Consider the following 14,018-nt stretch of genomic DNA (forward strand, 5'->3'; position numbering starts at 1 on the left):
AAAATCAGGGTAATTGGGATATCCATCACCCCAAACATTTATCTTTTCTTTATGTTGGGATCATTACAATTCTCTTCTAGCTGTTTTTACATATACCATACACTGTTGCTAACTATATTCACCCTTCTGTACTATCGAATACTAGAACTTCTTCCTCTAGCTAACTGTATTCTTGTACCCATTAACCAACTTCTCTTCATCCCTCCCTCCTCCTTCCCTTCCCAGCCTCTGGTAACTACTTTGGAGACATGGGAGGAGGAATGAGGCAGGAGAGCTTTTCCTTAGTGTATTTTTATCCTGAATTGTTTCCTGAATATGTAAAATGTGTTAAGATTTTTTAAATGTTCAAAACTTCAACCTATTAAATCCACTGAGAATCAATCCGTTAGGATATAATCTTAAATAGAGAAAAAGCTATTATAACAAAATGATAATAGCAAAAATATTATTTAAAATTTTGACCAAACAAACAAAAATGGGATGACTATGTAAACTTAGGTATTTCCATTAATGGAATATCATTTATCCAACAAAGCATAATCTACAAAGATTATAGGATAAAATATATAATGACCGAGATATTAAATGAAAAACTAAATTAAAATATATAAATATGATTATGCAACTAAGAAAAAATCCCTACACAAAATAATGAAAATAAATGTTAAGATAAAGAAATTTTCTAAAAAATTTAACTTCTAATGGATTTAGGTAACTTCTCACTAATCCGCTTTTAAATTTTTTCGTGAGAAGTTTTTTTAAGGAGTAATTTAATAACTGGCAGAAAAGGATAAATCAAATTTGTGGGATTTTACTAATTATTTAAATGTTGAATGTTGATGCTGAATTTATCACAAAAGGCCGTCCATCAGCAATCTCTAAGCTAATGGTTTTGACAACATTTATAATAACAATAATAGCATTTCTGTTTTTAGTCTGATAATTTTCTCTGGTGAATACAGGCTTTATTGTGATCTTAAAAACACATCAAAATGATAGGGCTAGTAGCAAAATAATGAACTATTTGTATTTACTCTTAAATTGACCATAAGCTAATACACAAAACCTTTAATCTTTTCAGTTCAATTATATGAATTACCAGGTTATTAATATGTATATGATGCTAGTAATACCAAGTACTATGGGAGGGTACGCTAATGAGTAATTGGCAGGTATGACACGATAGCAGGGTTCATATTTGTATTATACGTCTGCTGGGATTTATTCAGCAGGTTCTGCTGCTGATTCCCTGAACTCCTTCCCTCTGCTGGGTGGTGTGAACTGTTAATTCTCACCTGCAGGGTCCACTCCAACACTGATATTTCAGATGTTTAAAAGCGGACAAGCAATAGGGAGAAGAAACAACTGCATTGACCACCTCCATCAACAACGTCTCCTATTTTTTTTAATTTTCGGTTGTCCTGTCCCCTTGACTCTAGTAAACCTTCCTGATTCCAGATTACCTGACTTGTACCTTGGACTACCATTGTGCCTACCTTCCTTTTGACCTGTTAGCTTTTTGCTTCCCTGGCAGCCTGATGCCTGTTTGTCTAGTTTGCTGACTCTTGGCCCAGTCAGACTCCTGATATCTCTGTTTGCCTTGTTCGCTCATCTATTCCTTCACCAGTCCTTGGCACACACTGCAATCTCCCCATCCCAGCAATTTTCACAGACCAGTTGACCCCGTAGTGTGTGTGTCCTAATGCTGTTAGTGTCCAGTGTGCTCCTGAACAAAAACAGAGCTTGAACTAAAGGAAGCAATGAAATAAATAAAGTTGTCTATACATCTGGGAGAACTAAAAATTTAAAACTATAAATGTTAAAAATTAAACCTTAAGCAATCTTTTTTAGAGTATAACACATGGGGCACAAAAATTAATGGAATGCAGCAACTCACAGGTATCAATCAACAAATATTTGAGTGCCTGCCATGGGCAAGGCACTATACTTGAAAGGAAAGGATTTCTAGCCACTGAAATATGTTTGCTTTCCAAAGAATAAACAAGGTAACAGAGGATATCCCTTGGGGAGCCTGCTAAGAAAACACACACACACACACACACACACACACACACACACACACACACAGAAATTAGAAGAGAAAAAAGCAGTAAAATTCATTCTACTAACGCCATAGCAATTAAACTTATGGATCTTAACTTACTCGCTGCTGAACTAGTTGATAGCATATTTCAGCAGGGCTTGGAAAACCAGTTTAGTGTTTTAGACATTCTGAGAGAGGTAACTTTCAGCCTTGTCACGTGGGATTCCCCAGAGTCCAGTTCCTCATTCCAATCCACTCCATGTTTATGAAAGTGCATTAGCTGGAACAGTAAGAAGAAAAAATATGTACTGCAGGAAGTCATCCAATCCTAATAAGTTGACATGTAGAATAAAGTTGATGGTGTTATTTATTACTAAGGTAGTCCTGGTTAAGGGTTACATGTGTGTACAGTTGGAGGAGGGGCAGGCAAAGGGGAATGTAGATAACTAAAGTGAAATAGAGCTGATGTATTCAGAGGTTATGTTGCTAGAGGTGAGATCAGTTACCTACGTGCAACTGAAATTTCAAACTTCTGTTTAGCAGGGACGTGAGTGGACAATGGTGACTGACAGTTGGAAATATCAGCAAACATCTTAAATTTTATGCTCAAGTGAATGAACAATGAACCAGGAGAATAGGTCTAGGTTTTTTTGGCTCCTTGTAATTTTTACCTTTTTACTTAAAATTACAGCATCTTTTTCAATGAACGCCTATGTGACTGTGACTTATTACAATGAAACCAGCAACTACACTGCAATAGAGACATGTGAATGTGGTGTTTATGGATTAGCTTCACCAGTGGCTAATGCTATGGGGGTGGTAGGCATCCCTAAGAATAATGACTACCAAGCTTGTGACCACAACACTGAGTTTAGTAATACTAAGAAGCCCTGGATTGCGCTGATAGAAAGAGGTAATTGTACATTTTCAGAAAAAATTCAAACAGCGGGCAGAAGAAATGCTGATGCTGTTGTGATTTACAATGCTCCAGATACTGGCAATCAGACGATACAGATGGCAAATTTTGGTAAGTAATAATTGATTCACAAAGAGCATTAGTGTCTGTTTATCTCAGAATGGTATTTCCATCTAGAACTGCTCTAGGATCTGGCAACAAGGTTGTAAAATAATTTTACTTTAAATTTTCTTGCCTGGCACGACTTGTAATTACTTTATTATTATTTAATATTTTAATTAATTTGTTCCAAAGACAGTAGCAATTCATGAAGTGATTCCTATTTTCTTTCATGTTTTCTTAGCAATATAAGTTTCCTCAGTGGGCATTATATCATGAATTGCTTTTTAATAAACTGTACTTTTACCTCTAAACATTAAAAAATTTAATTTTATTATTAATTTGTACTTTTCAGTTTATTTTCTCCTGCAAAAGGGATTGTATGTTTTCAAGTATGTTAAACTGCAAAACACTTTCATTATGATTAAACAATAGCATATTGTAAGTGTGTAAAATGTTATAGAAATGAGAACTTGACTCTACTGCATGCTTGTAAGATTTGAATCTTTTTGCAGGACTAATACATATGAAACTACTCTGCAAAAAATGTTATCCATTGAAAATTGTATGGCAGAAATAGGATAACACTGTAATTCACAAAGAAAATAAAGATTTCCCTTAGAAATATTTACTAATGGCTTCTTAAGTAAATAGAATCTTCTAATTTATTAACTTTTTAAAGGAGTTACTTCTGAAAATTACAGGTTTTTATTTTATTTACTTTTTAAAAAACAGTTTCCAAGTAAATAGATTTTTAAACCAATGAAGAAGTAAACTTCTGAATCCCATTTTGTTCACTGAGGATAGGTATGTGTGTTTTTTCCCAGATCAGACTTGGTCTTTAAAAAAAGGAATAATTTCAATCAAGGCAAGAGCTGACAGTAAATGAATACAAAATTTTGATAATTGGTGTTATCACTGCCAAATTTAGCCTCTAAGAAAATTAATGCAAATTAAATTAAACAGATTTTAGAATTATGAAAAGGAGAAAATCAAACTTATGTTAAGAATAGTATGGTGCTTGGAACGTTCCAAGTTGTACACATACAATATGGCAGTTTAGTACTAACATTTGAAAACCAAACTGCTTATTTCGCTGAGCATCAAAGAATCAGGTAAGATGAACTTCAGCAGTACAAAGTTATTGTAGATGTAACAAAACTTCATGTACTACCTTTTGTGACACATCCTGGACATTGCAAGAGCTCGAGCATTCACATTTTATATTATTTTCTAGCTAAGAGCATTTCATAAGCATTCCCTGCCTGTTCCTATGTTTTTACGAGTGACTTTCATTTTTGTAGAAAGAAACCAATGCCATTTTCTGATAAAACTTGGGAATTAAATCTGTTCTAAGGAACCCACTTGTTATACATTTAAACTTAGAGATCCTGAATACTCTGGGTTGCCTTTTGCATGCACACATTCTACTTATTCACTCTCCTGCTATTTTTAAAATACAAACGGTATGAAACTAAACAGTAGTCCTGTTTTCAAAACTTTCTTTGCAATCTGCATTAGGGACCAATATCTAGTAGAATGTAGGTACCCTGCCAGTAAATTTGAAATATTTACCAAAGATCACTCACAGTAAATCTCTCCAAAAGAAACATGTGCATAATCATTTGAATATGTGACTGAACAGAGTTTTAAAAAGGAGGCAGCTAGACTTATCATTCAATATATACCTCCAATATAACCAAAGACACATGATCAAAAATATTTTTAAAGCTACAGTATTGCACCTGTTTTAAAATAAACACATTGATAAAGATAGCATAATGATCATAGCTGTGACGGTTAACATTTATTGGCATTTATTATGTTTCAGGCACTGTTATAGCATGTTTATTTAATGAACATTGTTTTATAATATATGATGATATCAACCCCAAAGAATTAAAACTAAATTTGGTGGAATTTTGCCTTTTTAAGACCTGCCAACTAGTGTGCCGTTGGATTTTTTCCTTCCTAGAAATTTCCCTTATATAAAAACTATTCAGTGATGCAGTTGACAAACACAAGGAATCAAGTGTGGATATGAACACTAGATGACCAGACCCTAGATCATTAAAGACTGTCCTTATTTTATGCCAACATTTTGTTTGTTCTTCCTGTCTTTTCATTCGTGTTTTGTTTTATTTTGACACAGAGGGTGGGGGAAATCCTCCTATAATAAAGGTCACAGTTTCACCTTCTGTCATCTCATCTTGTATTACCCCCTAAAAACCACCTTTTCAGAAAATCACACTGTAGCCCCCTCAGGCCCTTATACCCTTCTACTCTTCCCTGGTTCCCCCTACCTCTTCATTCCTTCAGTCCCATTTTCCTGTACTAGGTCTTACTAAGCACTTCCACAATATTATATCTCTTTACTTCTTTCTAATGTCAATGCATTCCAGCCAAAGACCACTAGCAACAGACCCGTAGTTTAAAAAGTTAGATTTATTACTTGTTGCAGCAACTGGAAGAGCACACACCGTGGAAAACCATGGGGCATCCTAGTAAGAAGGTGTTAAAAAGGACTTGCAGGATTTGGGCTTGCTTTAGGTGTTTTGGGGGAGAGTTGAAGGAATGTGGCTGTTAACCAACCATTCTAGTTTGCTTGAGATTGAAGGTTTCTTGGGATGTGGGATCTCAATGTTAAACCAGGAAACTCCTGGGAAAACTGTGACAAGTTGGCCACCCTAGCTGGCTTTGTTCTGAACTTGGAGGCTGCCAGTAAGTTGAGGTAATTCTGTGTTTAGGTTTCTAAATAAATCTTTTTTATAAGTGGGGAAGACTAGCCCATGGCTAAAGCTGTAATTGGTAAAGAAGAAATAGTTACCCTTATTAGCCAGAATAGAGAGATATTTGGTAGTTACCCTTATTAGCCAGAATAGAGGGATATTTGGTAATTTTTGTGGTGTGGACACTGTCCATATTTTGTCTGTGTTCACACCTGATTATGGAGTGGTTTTTTGTTTGTTTGTTTGTTTTGATCCGTCATCGTCACAGATTGACCTTCTCTAATGTTGATGTTCTGTGAGATGGTTTATGTTCAACAAGAAAATATCAAGGCTTAATTGAGAGTGCCAGGCTAAGTCCTAAATATCAGGGGCAATTTTTCTCTTTCTCACTGACAGTCTACTTCATCCACCCTCATACTGTTGTGCAAATATATTCTCTTCCCCCATGTCCTTTCACATTTCTGTGCCTCCCCATCCCCTATAGGTTGCCTTCAAGGGACGCGGTAAGTCTAAGGGATGCTTCCGCACCCCTTGCCTCGCATGGTTTCATGATTTAAATACAGAATGTCCTTACTCCTGAGTCCAGTCTATTTACAGCCTCCCTACTAAGAGTGTTCTTTTTCTGAAGGGGATAATTTCAGTCTGAGAATAGCTTCCACTGAGGAAGAATAGTGTATAGCCTAATACTGGGGGATAAACTTCGAACTCAGTTTCCCATTGTGCTGTGTCCAGTAGCAGTTTCCTAATTTGCTCTTGGATTTCTCCTTTGGGTTATTTTCCACACTGGTGAATATATCTGTATCTATCTACACACAAACATATATGTATATATACATATATTTTCATATTCTAGCTTACCAGAAAGAATAATGGGATTTTGACTTGGCATTTTGATGAAGTGGGAAATAAAAGGATATGCTTACCATGTTCTTAAGTAAGTATGTAACTTCCTAACAATCTTTTCCAAACACTGCAGACATGGTCTTTCAGTTCTAGTCTAGAGATGCGAGAAAATTCAGGACTCCTGAATTATCCAAGCAGAAGATGCATAACATGTTAAGTACTTGCTTGCTGAGCAGACAGCTTTGGAAGTTAAATATGCTATTTTTAGGTAAAATGTCTTGAGAAATGCTTAGATTTGGATGTAGTTTATATCAACAAGGTCAGTAATTTGGGAGGGATGAAATGGTTTTTACGTTTTATCATTTCAGCTGTGTCCAGCAAAGTGGATTAGAGTGAAGTGTGCAGCATTCAGAATCCCCAAAACTCACCAATTCCAGAGTAGTGAAGTGCATGAAAAGGAAGGGTTTAATTATAGCAGCAAACTCACATGCTTTATAAAAATGTTTTTCTAGAAGTAAAAGGAGAAATAAAAACATGGTATATAAATGAAGTGAGAAGATGATAAAAACTTCAGTAAGACTAACTCAGATATGTACATAAAGAAGAGCTTAATTCAAGAAAACTAATCAGTTCCATTTCAAATGAGCCTCAAATCTGTCTAGTTCTGTGCATCTCCAAGACACCACTCACTCTATCTTAGATCTCTACAATAGCTTTCTAATTGATTTCCCTGCCACTCTTGTCCCCTTCCAAGCCCAATCCCCAGACTGTAAGCCAAAGTGGCTTTTTAGAGAAAATAAATCTCACTCTGTTTAAAATCCTTCCATGGCTTCCCATGACACTCAGGGTAAATTCAAACTTCTTTCTAAGACTTTATCCAGCTCTGAATCATATGGCCTACTGCTGTGACTTCATTTCCTCTCATTCCCTCCTCTCCTACTCACTGAACTCTTGTCACACTGGACTCCTTTCAATGCCTCAATTCCACTAAACATTTCCCTGCCAGACAGTCCGAAAGTAACCCTTGATACCTCCCTCATCTTTGCTCCCACATCTAATTAAACATAAAGTTCCCTTGATCCTACCTCCAAGCATTTCTTAAGTCCATTCATTTTTCTCCTCTGCTGCCTCCATCCAAGCCCAGGCCAAAATCATCTCTCACCTGCACCACTGCAGTAGCTTCTTAAGTGTTCTCCCTTGCTATTCTCGTCCCTCTGTAGCACATAGCAGCCAGAGTGATCGTGTGGAAAATGTAATTCCACCTCAGTTAGAATAAAATCCAGGCCTTGAGTCTAGACCTACAAGGTTTGATGCTAATCATGTACAATCAGACCTGATCCTATGCCCTTCCCCCTGTATTACCATGCCTCAGCCACTCTGGGCTTCTCTCTCTTTTTTAGCTAAGAGAAATAAGCGCAAGCTTTTGTACTTGCTGCCTCCTCTGCCTGAGTCACTTCTCCTTCATTTTTTTTTTTCACATAACACTGCCTCCAAAATATAACCATGTCTATCTACTACCACTGGTCTAGTGCAGGCTACTGCCAGCTCTCACACTGACTACTGCAAATAGCCTCCAAACTGGGCTCCCTGATTCTGCTCAACCTACCCCATATATTCTCTACACAGAAGCCAGAGTGATCTAAAAATGTAGGTCGATCACATCACTCCTCTTCTCAAAGCTCCCCAGTGACTTTCCATTGTTCTTCAAATAAAGTTTAAATTTTATCAGGCCTAAAAGGAGTTGTATGATCTGGTCTCTGCCTATCTCTCCAACATAACAGTCTACTTTTTCCCTCTCCCTCACAATACTTTAACCACTCTGATCTTTGGACATTTTCTCCAACATGTGAAGCTTTTTCCATGTGGGATGCTTTTTACTTGCTTTGATCTCTCTCACCACCATCATTATCACACATAACAGGTACTCCATATTCCAGTTTAAATGTTTGTTCTAACGGGTCTCCCTTGACCCTATTCATAATATTTTCTATCAAAACCTTCAGCTCTTTCTTGTTTAAATTTATTTTAATGTATATTTTCTTTTTAAATCTATTTTTAACATTTATTTATTTAATTTAATTTTTTTTTTTTTCTTTTTGAGATGAGTCTTGCTCTGTCACCCAGGCTGGAGTGCAGTGACACAAACAAAGCTCACTGAAGCCTCGAACTCCCTGGGTTCAAGCAGTCCTCCCATCTCAACCTCCCAAGTAGCTGGGACCCCAGGCATGTGTCATCACACCAGGCAATTTTATTTTATTTTTTTAGATACAGGGGTCTCACTGTGTTGTCCAGGCTGGTCTCGAACTCCTCCTAGTCTCAAGCAATCCTTCTGCCTTGACATCCCAAAGTGCTGGGATTATAGTCGTGAGCCATCACACTTGGCCTAATTATTTTCTTATTTGTTTATTATTTGTGTCTCCCACTAGATTTTAGGTTCCAGGAGGACAGAGACTGCCTCTGTCATGTTTGCCATTGTATCCATTGTACTGAGCATAGTGCATGGCCTTCACTATTTGCTCAATGAATAAAAGTTTAAGAAACTACAAAGCAATTATCTTTTATATATGAAAAGATGGAGAAGTTTAAATGAAGTTTGGTAAATTTGGCAAACTATTGCATTTTAAATTGTTTTTATTTTTACTGATACAAATAATAAATGAGTAGTTTCTCGTATAAAAAATACTAACAATATAATTAAAGTCTCCCCTTGACTACCACCCCCAATTCCAGCACTCTTCCAAGAGATAACTATTGCTATTCATTGAGTATGTAACCTTTCAGACTTTTTCTATTCATTTTTCCACATATACGTACAGAAAACACATAGTTAATTTGTGTTTTATTTTTAATATTAACAAAGTTATTCTGTAGCTTGCTTTAGCTACTCAACAATAGGAACTGGAGTATGTTCATGTCATTAAATTTGTATTTAAATCAAATTCATTCTTTTAATTATTGCATTATATTAATATTGCATATGCAAACATAATTTATTTAACCAGTCCCCTAGTAATGGCCATTTGGGTTGTTTTCAGTGCTGCTCTTTTACAAACAATACTTCAATTAACATAATTATTGCTGATACATAAGAAAGCTATTCATATTGATCTTGTTTCACTATTGTTGGCCTTGCATCTGACCACTTTGTTGAACTCCTATTAATTTTAATAATTCATCCATTGATTCTCTTGAATTTTCAAAATAAGTGATCATTTTCTCTAGAAAGTTTGGCTTCTTCTTTTATACTAATTCTACCTCTTAATTTTTCCAATGGTCTTATTCCATTGTCTAGGGCTACAATAGTGGTAACAGTATACATCCTTGACTTGTTCTTGACTTTACTAAAAGATGCTCCCACTGTTCTATCACTGAGTATGTTATTTGATAGAAGCTTCTGGGAGACAGTCTTTATCAAGGTTCAGGACTTCAGTAAGATTTTTGAATTTTGTTATTCTTATGGGTAAACTAGAATGTGAATATATATGTATATATGCATATATGTTTGTGTGTAGATAGATAGAGATATAGTCACCATTGTAGGATATGCCCAAAAGGGAAATCCAATAGTTTACTGTTAGCTTGGGAGAAATAATAAAGTGGTATACAGAAACAATAGATGATCTCCATAAATTAGGTACGGAAAGAAGAAACAATCGGTAAAAGGGACAATTTGGGGTTATTTTCCAAATATAATTTTATTAGTGTCCTGGACAATTGAAAAAGAAATTTCATTGCATTTACATATAATTCCAAGTTGAGTGTCAAGTTGTAAGACACAAACAAACAGTAAAAGCATCTTGACAAATTAGGAAAATTATTTATTAAAAACAAGATGAAGTACCATGGTGAATAGTAAAGAATAATAAATGTAGAGACAGACATAAAATAGAAATATATGGTCAAAAAAGACAGGTTTGTAGGCAAAATATTTGACAACTACATTGTACCACAAGTCAACTAAAGAATGACAGAGTTATTTTAAAAATTGACATGATCACGGGATATATTAGTCAGTATATAACATGTTAGGCCTGGAAAATAACTCAGCTATGCTTGGAATTCATGAATCTCTGAAAACATCATAAGCTTTGTTTCTTTTTTTACCTGACTTACAATAACAAATGATTTCAGTACCTCTTTTATGCTTTCACACAAATGCCCAGGTCCCCCCTCCCCTGGGTATAGGCATATACAAACATAAATGCATAAAAATGTATGTTTATAAGGAAATCAAGATATAGTACCTCTGGGCACCAGTTTCCAGATAAAAACAAAATGAGTAAATTTACTGTGAGCCCTTTCAAGTACATTTCATCTCCCTTTTCTCAATTTTAAAATCAAAGAACATTTTGAAAGCATCTCAACATGTGCTATTTGTTCATTAACATATCCTTTGCTTAACTCTTGGCCTCTTCCTCCTAAATTTTTAATGTTTCATTTATTATATTATGATTTGCTGCTCAGACATAGATTTCCCCCAGAACTACTTGCAATTGTTAGAAAAGAGTGTGTGTGCAAACACACACAGAACAATGCCTGAGCAAGACTGTATAAAGTAGGCTACTTCCTCTTAAGTACTCTCTCTCTGTCTCTCTCATTTCAGCAGTCCTCAGTTCATAAGTGCTCTTACCCCAGCTACCCCTTTTCTTTCATTCAAGAGTACATTCCCTAGGCAGCAAGGACATCATATAAACAAATTATATCTGTTTCTGTCTAAACTTGCAAGTTTTATGTACTACTTACTTAGAAAATTGTTCGATATTCAGGTGCTATTTTGATAAAGTTGGGGAAAATATTTACGTGTTGCACCTAGAAACAACATGCCTTAAAGGAAAAACAAAACAGATTTCTTACTGGTGACATCAGGACCTTTGACAGAACTGTGGAAGAGTGAATTCCAGGGATGATATTTCAGAGTGTCCCTCATCACATCATGTAAGCAACAACCTGTTCCACCTATGCTCAGGACCTGCTTTGAGCATATAAATATTCAACAGTATAGTAATGTTAATTGTAATGTAAATATTTAACAATATAGTAATGTTAGCTGTAACTTTTTAGAGTTTTAGATGTATATCATATTTTTGTCTAAATTTTTAATGACATATATTCTCAGCATGACCTATCTAATGACTTCAATATGCAATGATAGTAACACAATGCAGTTAAGTAAATTCATCTCTAGCAATAATCAATACATTGACATCTCCCCTGCAGAAAGAATAAAGAGAAATGAAAATTTCCCTTAATAATTCACTTGCTTTCCAGTTATATTTTAAATTACTGTCTCAGCATCATTTCTCATAATAAATTGGAACTCTTTATTTCTTTCAGTAATGTACCTGTTAAAATATGTTTTTCCTTCCCCTTTATAAAGGCAGTTGCTGGTAGTAAGTACTCTGTTAGCTATGTGCCAAGCATTCTTCTCAGTGTCATCATCCCAACAACTCCTATGAGGTACATAGTGTCAGTATCTCCATTTTATATATATGAAAACTGAGGCACAGAGAGATTGGTTAAATTCGCCATGGTCATATAGCTAGTACGTTTCAAAGCTGAGATTTGAAACCTAATATCCTAATAATTAAGAGTCTGTGCTCTTAATCAGTACACAATACTACCTCTAGTGAGCATATACTATGGAAGGCACTGTAAAAAATGGTACAAAAAAATACCATCATTGCCCTCAAGGAGGGAAATGTAGTCGGAGGACTAATATTTATATAAGTCGTAAAAGGCGGAATGGAAATGTTAAGGTTATTGGAACTGAAGCAATTAAAAAACTGTAAAGGTCAGAGTGTTGGAAGGATCATCAACATAGAAGGTGATAGCGGAGAAGTCAAAGACCAGTACTGGGAATATGAAAATGAGAGAATTATAGGATAACCAATCAGAAAGTGGGATATTTCTGTTAGGATTTCAGAGGTTTCGCAGATTAGGATGCTGATAATATACAGAGTATGGCCATGGTAGTGGGGTCAATAAAGTGGAATGAAGACAAAAATTCCTGAAGTTAAACCACACTGAGGACAGAATGTTGGATGATGGAAAGATTTGGGGGTGAAAAGGATGGCTGTGATCCAAATGATAATGTCTTCATTAATGTGGGGAAATGACTGGGAAGTTGGTCCATGGGCCAGCAGAGAGGAAAGTAATAGAGGTTATTAAAACCAAACGCTGTGAGTCTCCAAGAAGCAGATTTTGATTCATAAGAGTGGAGGGGGGGGGTAAGCCGGGAGCAGTGGCTCACGCCTGTAATCCCAGCACTTTGGGAGGCTGAGGCGGGCGGATCACGAGGTCAGGAGATTGAAACCATCCTGGCTAATGTATTGAAACCCCGTCTCTACAAAAAAAAATACAAAAAAGCCGGGCGTGGTGGTGGGCACCTGTAGTCCCAGCTACTCGGGAGGCTAAGGCAGGAAAATGGCGCGAACCCAGGAGGCGGAGCTTGCAGTGAGCCAAGATCGCGCCACTGCACTCCAGCCTGGGCGACAGAGTGAGACTCTGTCTCAAAAAAAGGAAAAAAAAAAAAAAAAAAGTGGGGCAGTAGTCTGGAAACAACAGTGTGGGAGTGAAGAGACTCCTATTCCTTGAAATATAGGGGGCAAGAACAGATGATCTGCCTTTACTGAAAATATCTGAAGGAGAAGTCGTGTCCTCATGATAAGATGTGTTTGGGTTGAGTGAGGAAGCACAGGGAACCCACAGTGAAGAGAAGATGAGGAAAGTATACAAGTTAAACATCTGTCATGTAACCAGAGATCTAGAAGACACATGGAAAATTTCAGGAGAGGAGAAGTAAAAGATGAAAGTAATGAGCATTATGGAGAGGAGAGCAGAGAAGTGAATAGTAAACAAATTAGCTTCCATTTGGGGCACTAGCTAAGGATGGAATGAATGTGATACCAGGTGGCAACAATGTAAAGATTTGAAACAAAATTCTGGAGTAAATTTGTCTCAAGCAAGTATGGTACTTGGTTTATCAATGTAAAGGGCTGGCATTGTATGTAAAATGTAAGAGCATTATTCACAAGGGAGCAGCCACTCTTGAAGGAGCTGGCAAGGGCAGAGCTGAACAGATTAGAGATGAAAATGTGAATAAATTTAAATCACAAGGGTTTGTTCCTAGAGCTATGATTGTAGATCACAGGGATGGAGAAGTATGTCAATGTTTGGGCAGGGAGGTGGGGTACAGTGGAGGGTAACAGGTGCTAAATGACCTGAATGTAAAACTAACCTGCCCTAGGGTTCCAAATGGAACTGCTTTATAGTCTTAATCCAGGTACAAGTTGGTCCTTGACTTGGGTATCTGGAGGATGTTGCATAAAAATAGGAAATCATTATAAAAAACAAGCACATGAAAAATTATTTGGGGCCATTTTAATAA

The 14,018-nt window shown here is 36.3% G+C and overlaps 1 protein-coding gene across 1 annotated transcript in view; it reads left to right on the forward strand.

The window, feature by feature from the left end:
* Positions 1-2,420: 2,420 nt before the first annotated feature.
* Positions 2,421-14,018, forward strand: part of RNF128 (ring finger protein 128) — a 99,798-nt gene continuing 88,200 nt past the window's right edge. The window contains exon 1 of the mRNA XM_005594285.5: positions 2,421-3,071. Coding sequence (XP_005594342.3) covers positions 2,666-3,071 — 406 coding nt within the window. The 5' untranslated portion in view covers positions 2,421-2,665. The remainder of the gene's footprint in view (positions 3,072-14,018) is intronic.

This window comes from Macaca fascicularis, chromosome X (assembly GCF_037993035.2).
Source record: "Macaca fascicularis isolate 582-1 chromosome X, T2T-MFA8v1.1".
In the NCBI taxonomy this organism is placed as follows: domain Eukaryota; kingdom Metazoa; phylum Chordata; class Mammalia; order Primates; family Cercopithecidae; genus Macaca; species Macaca fascicularis.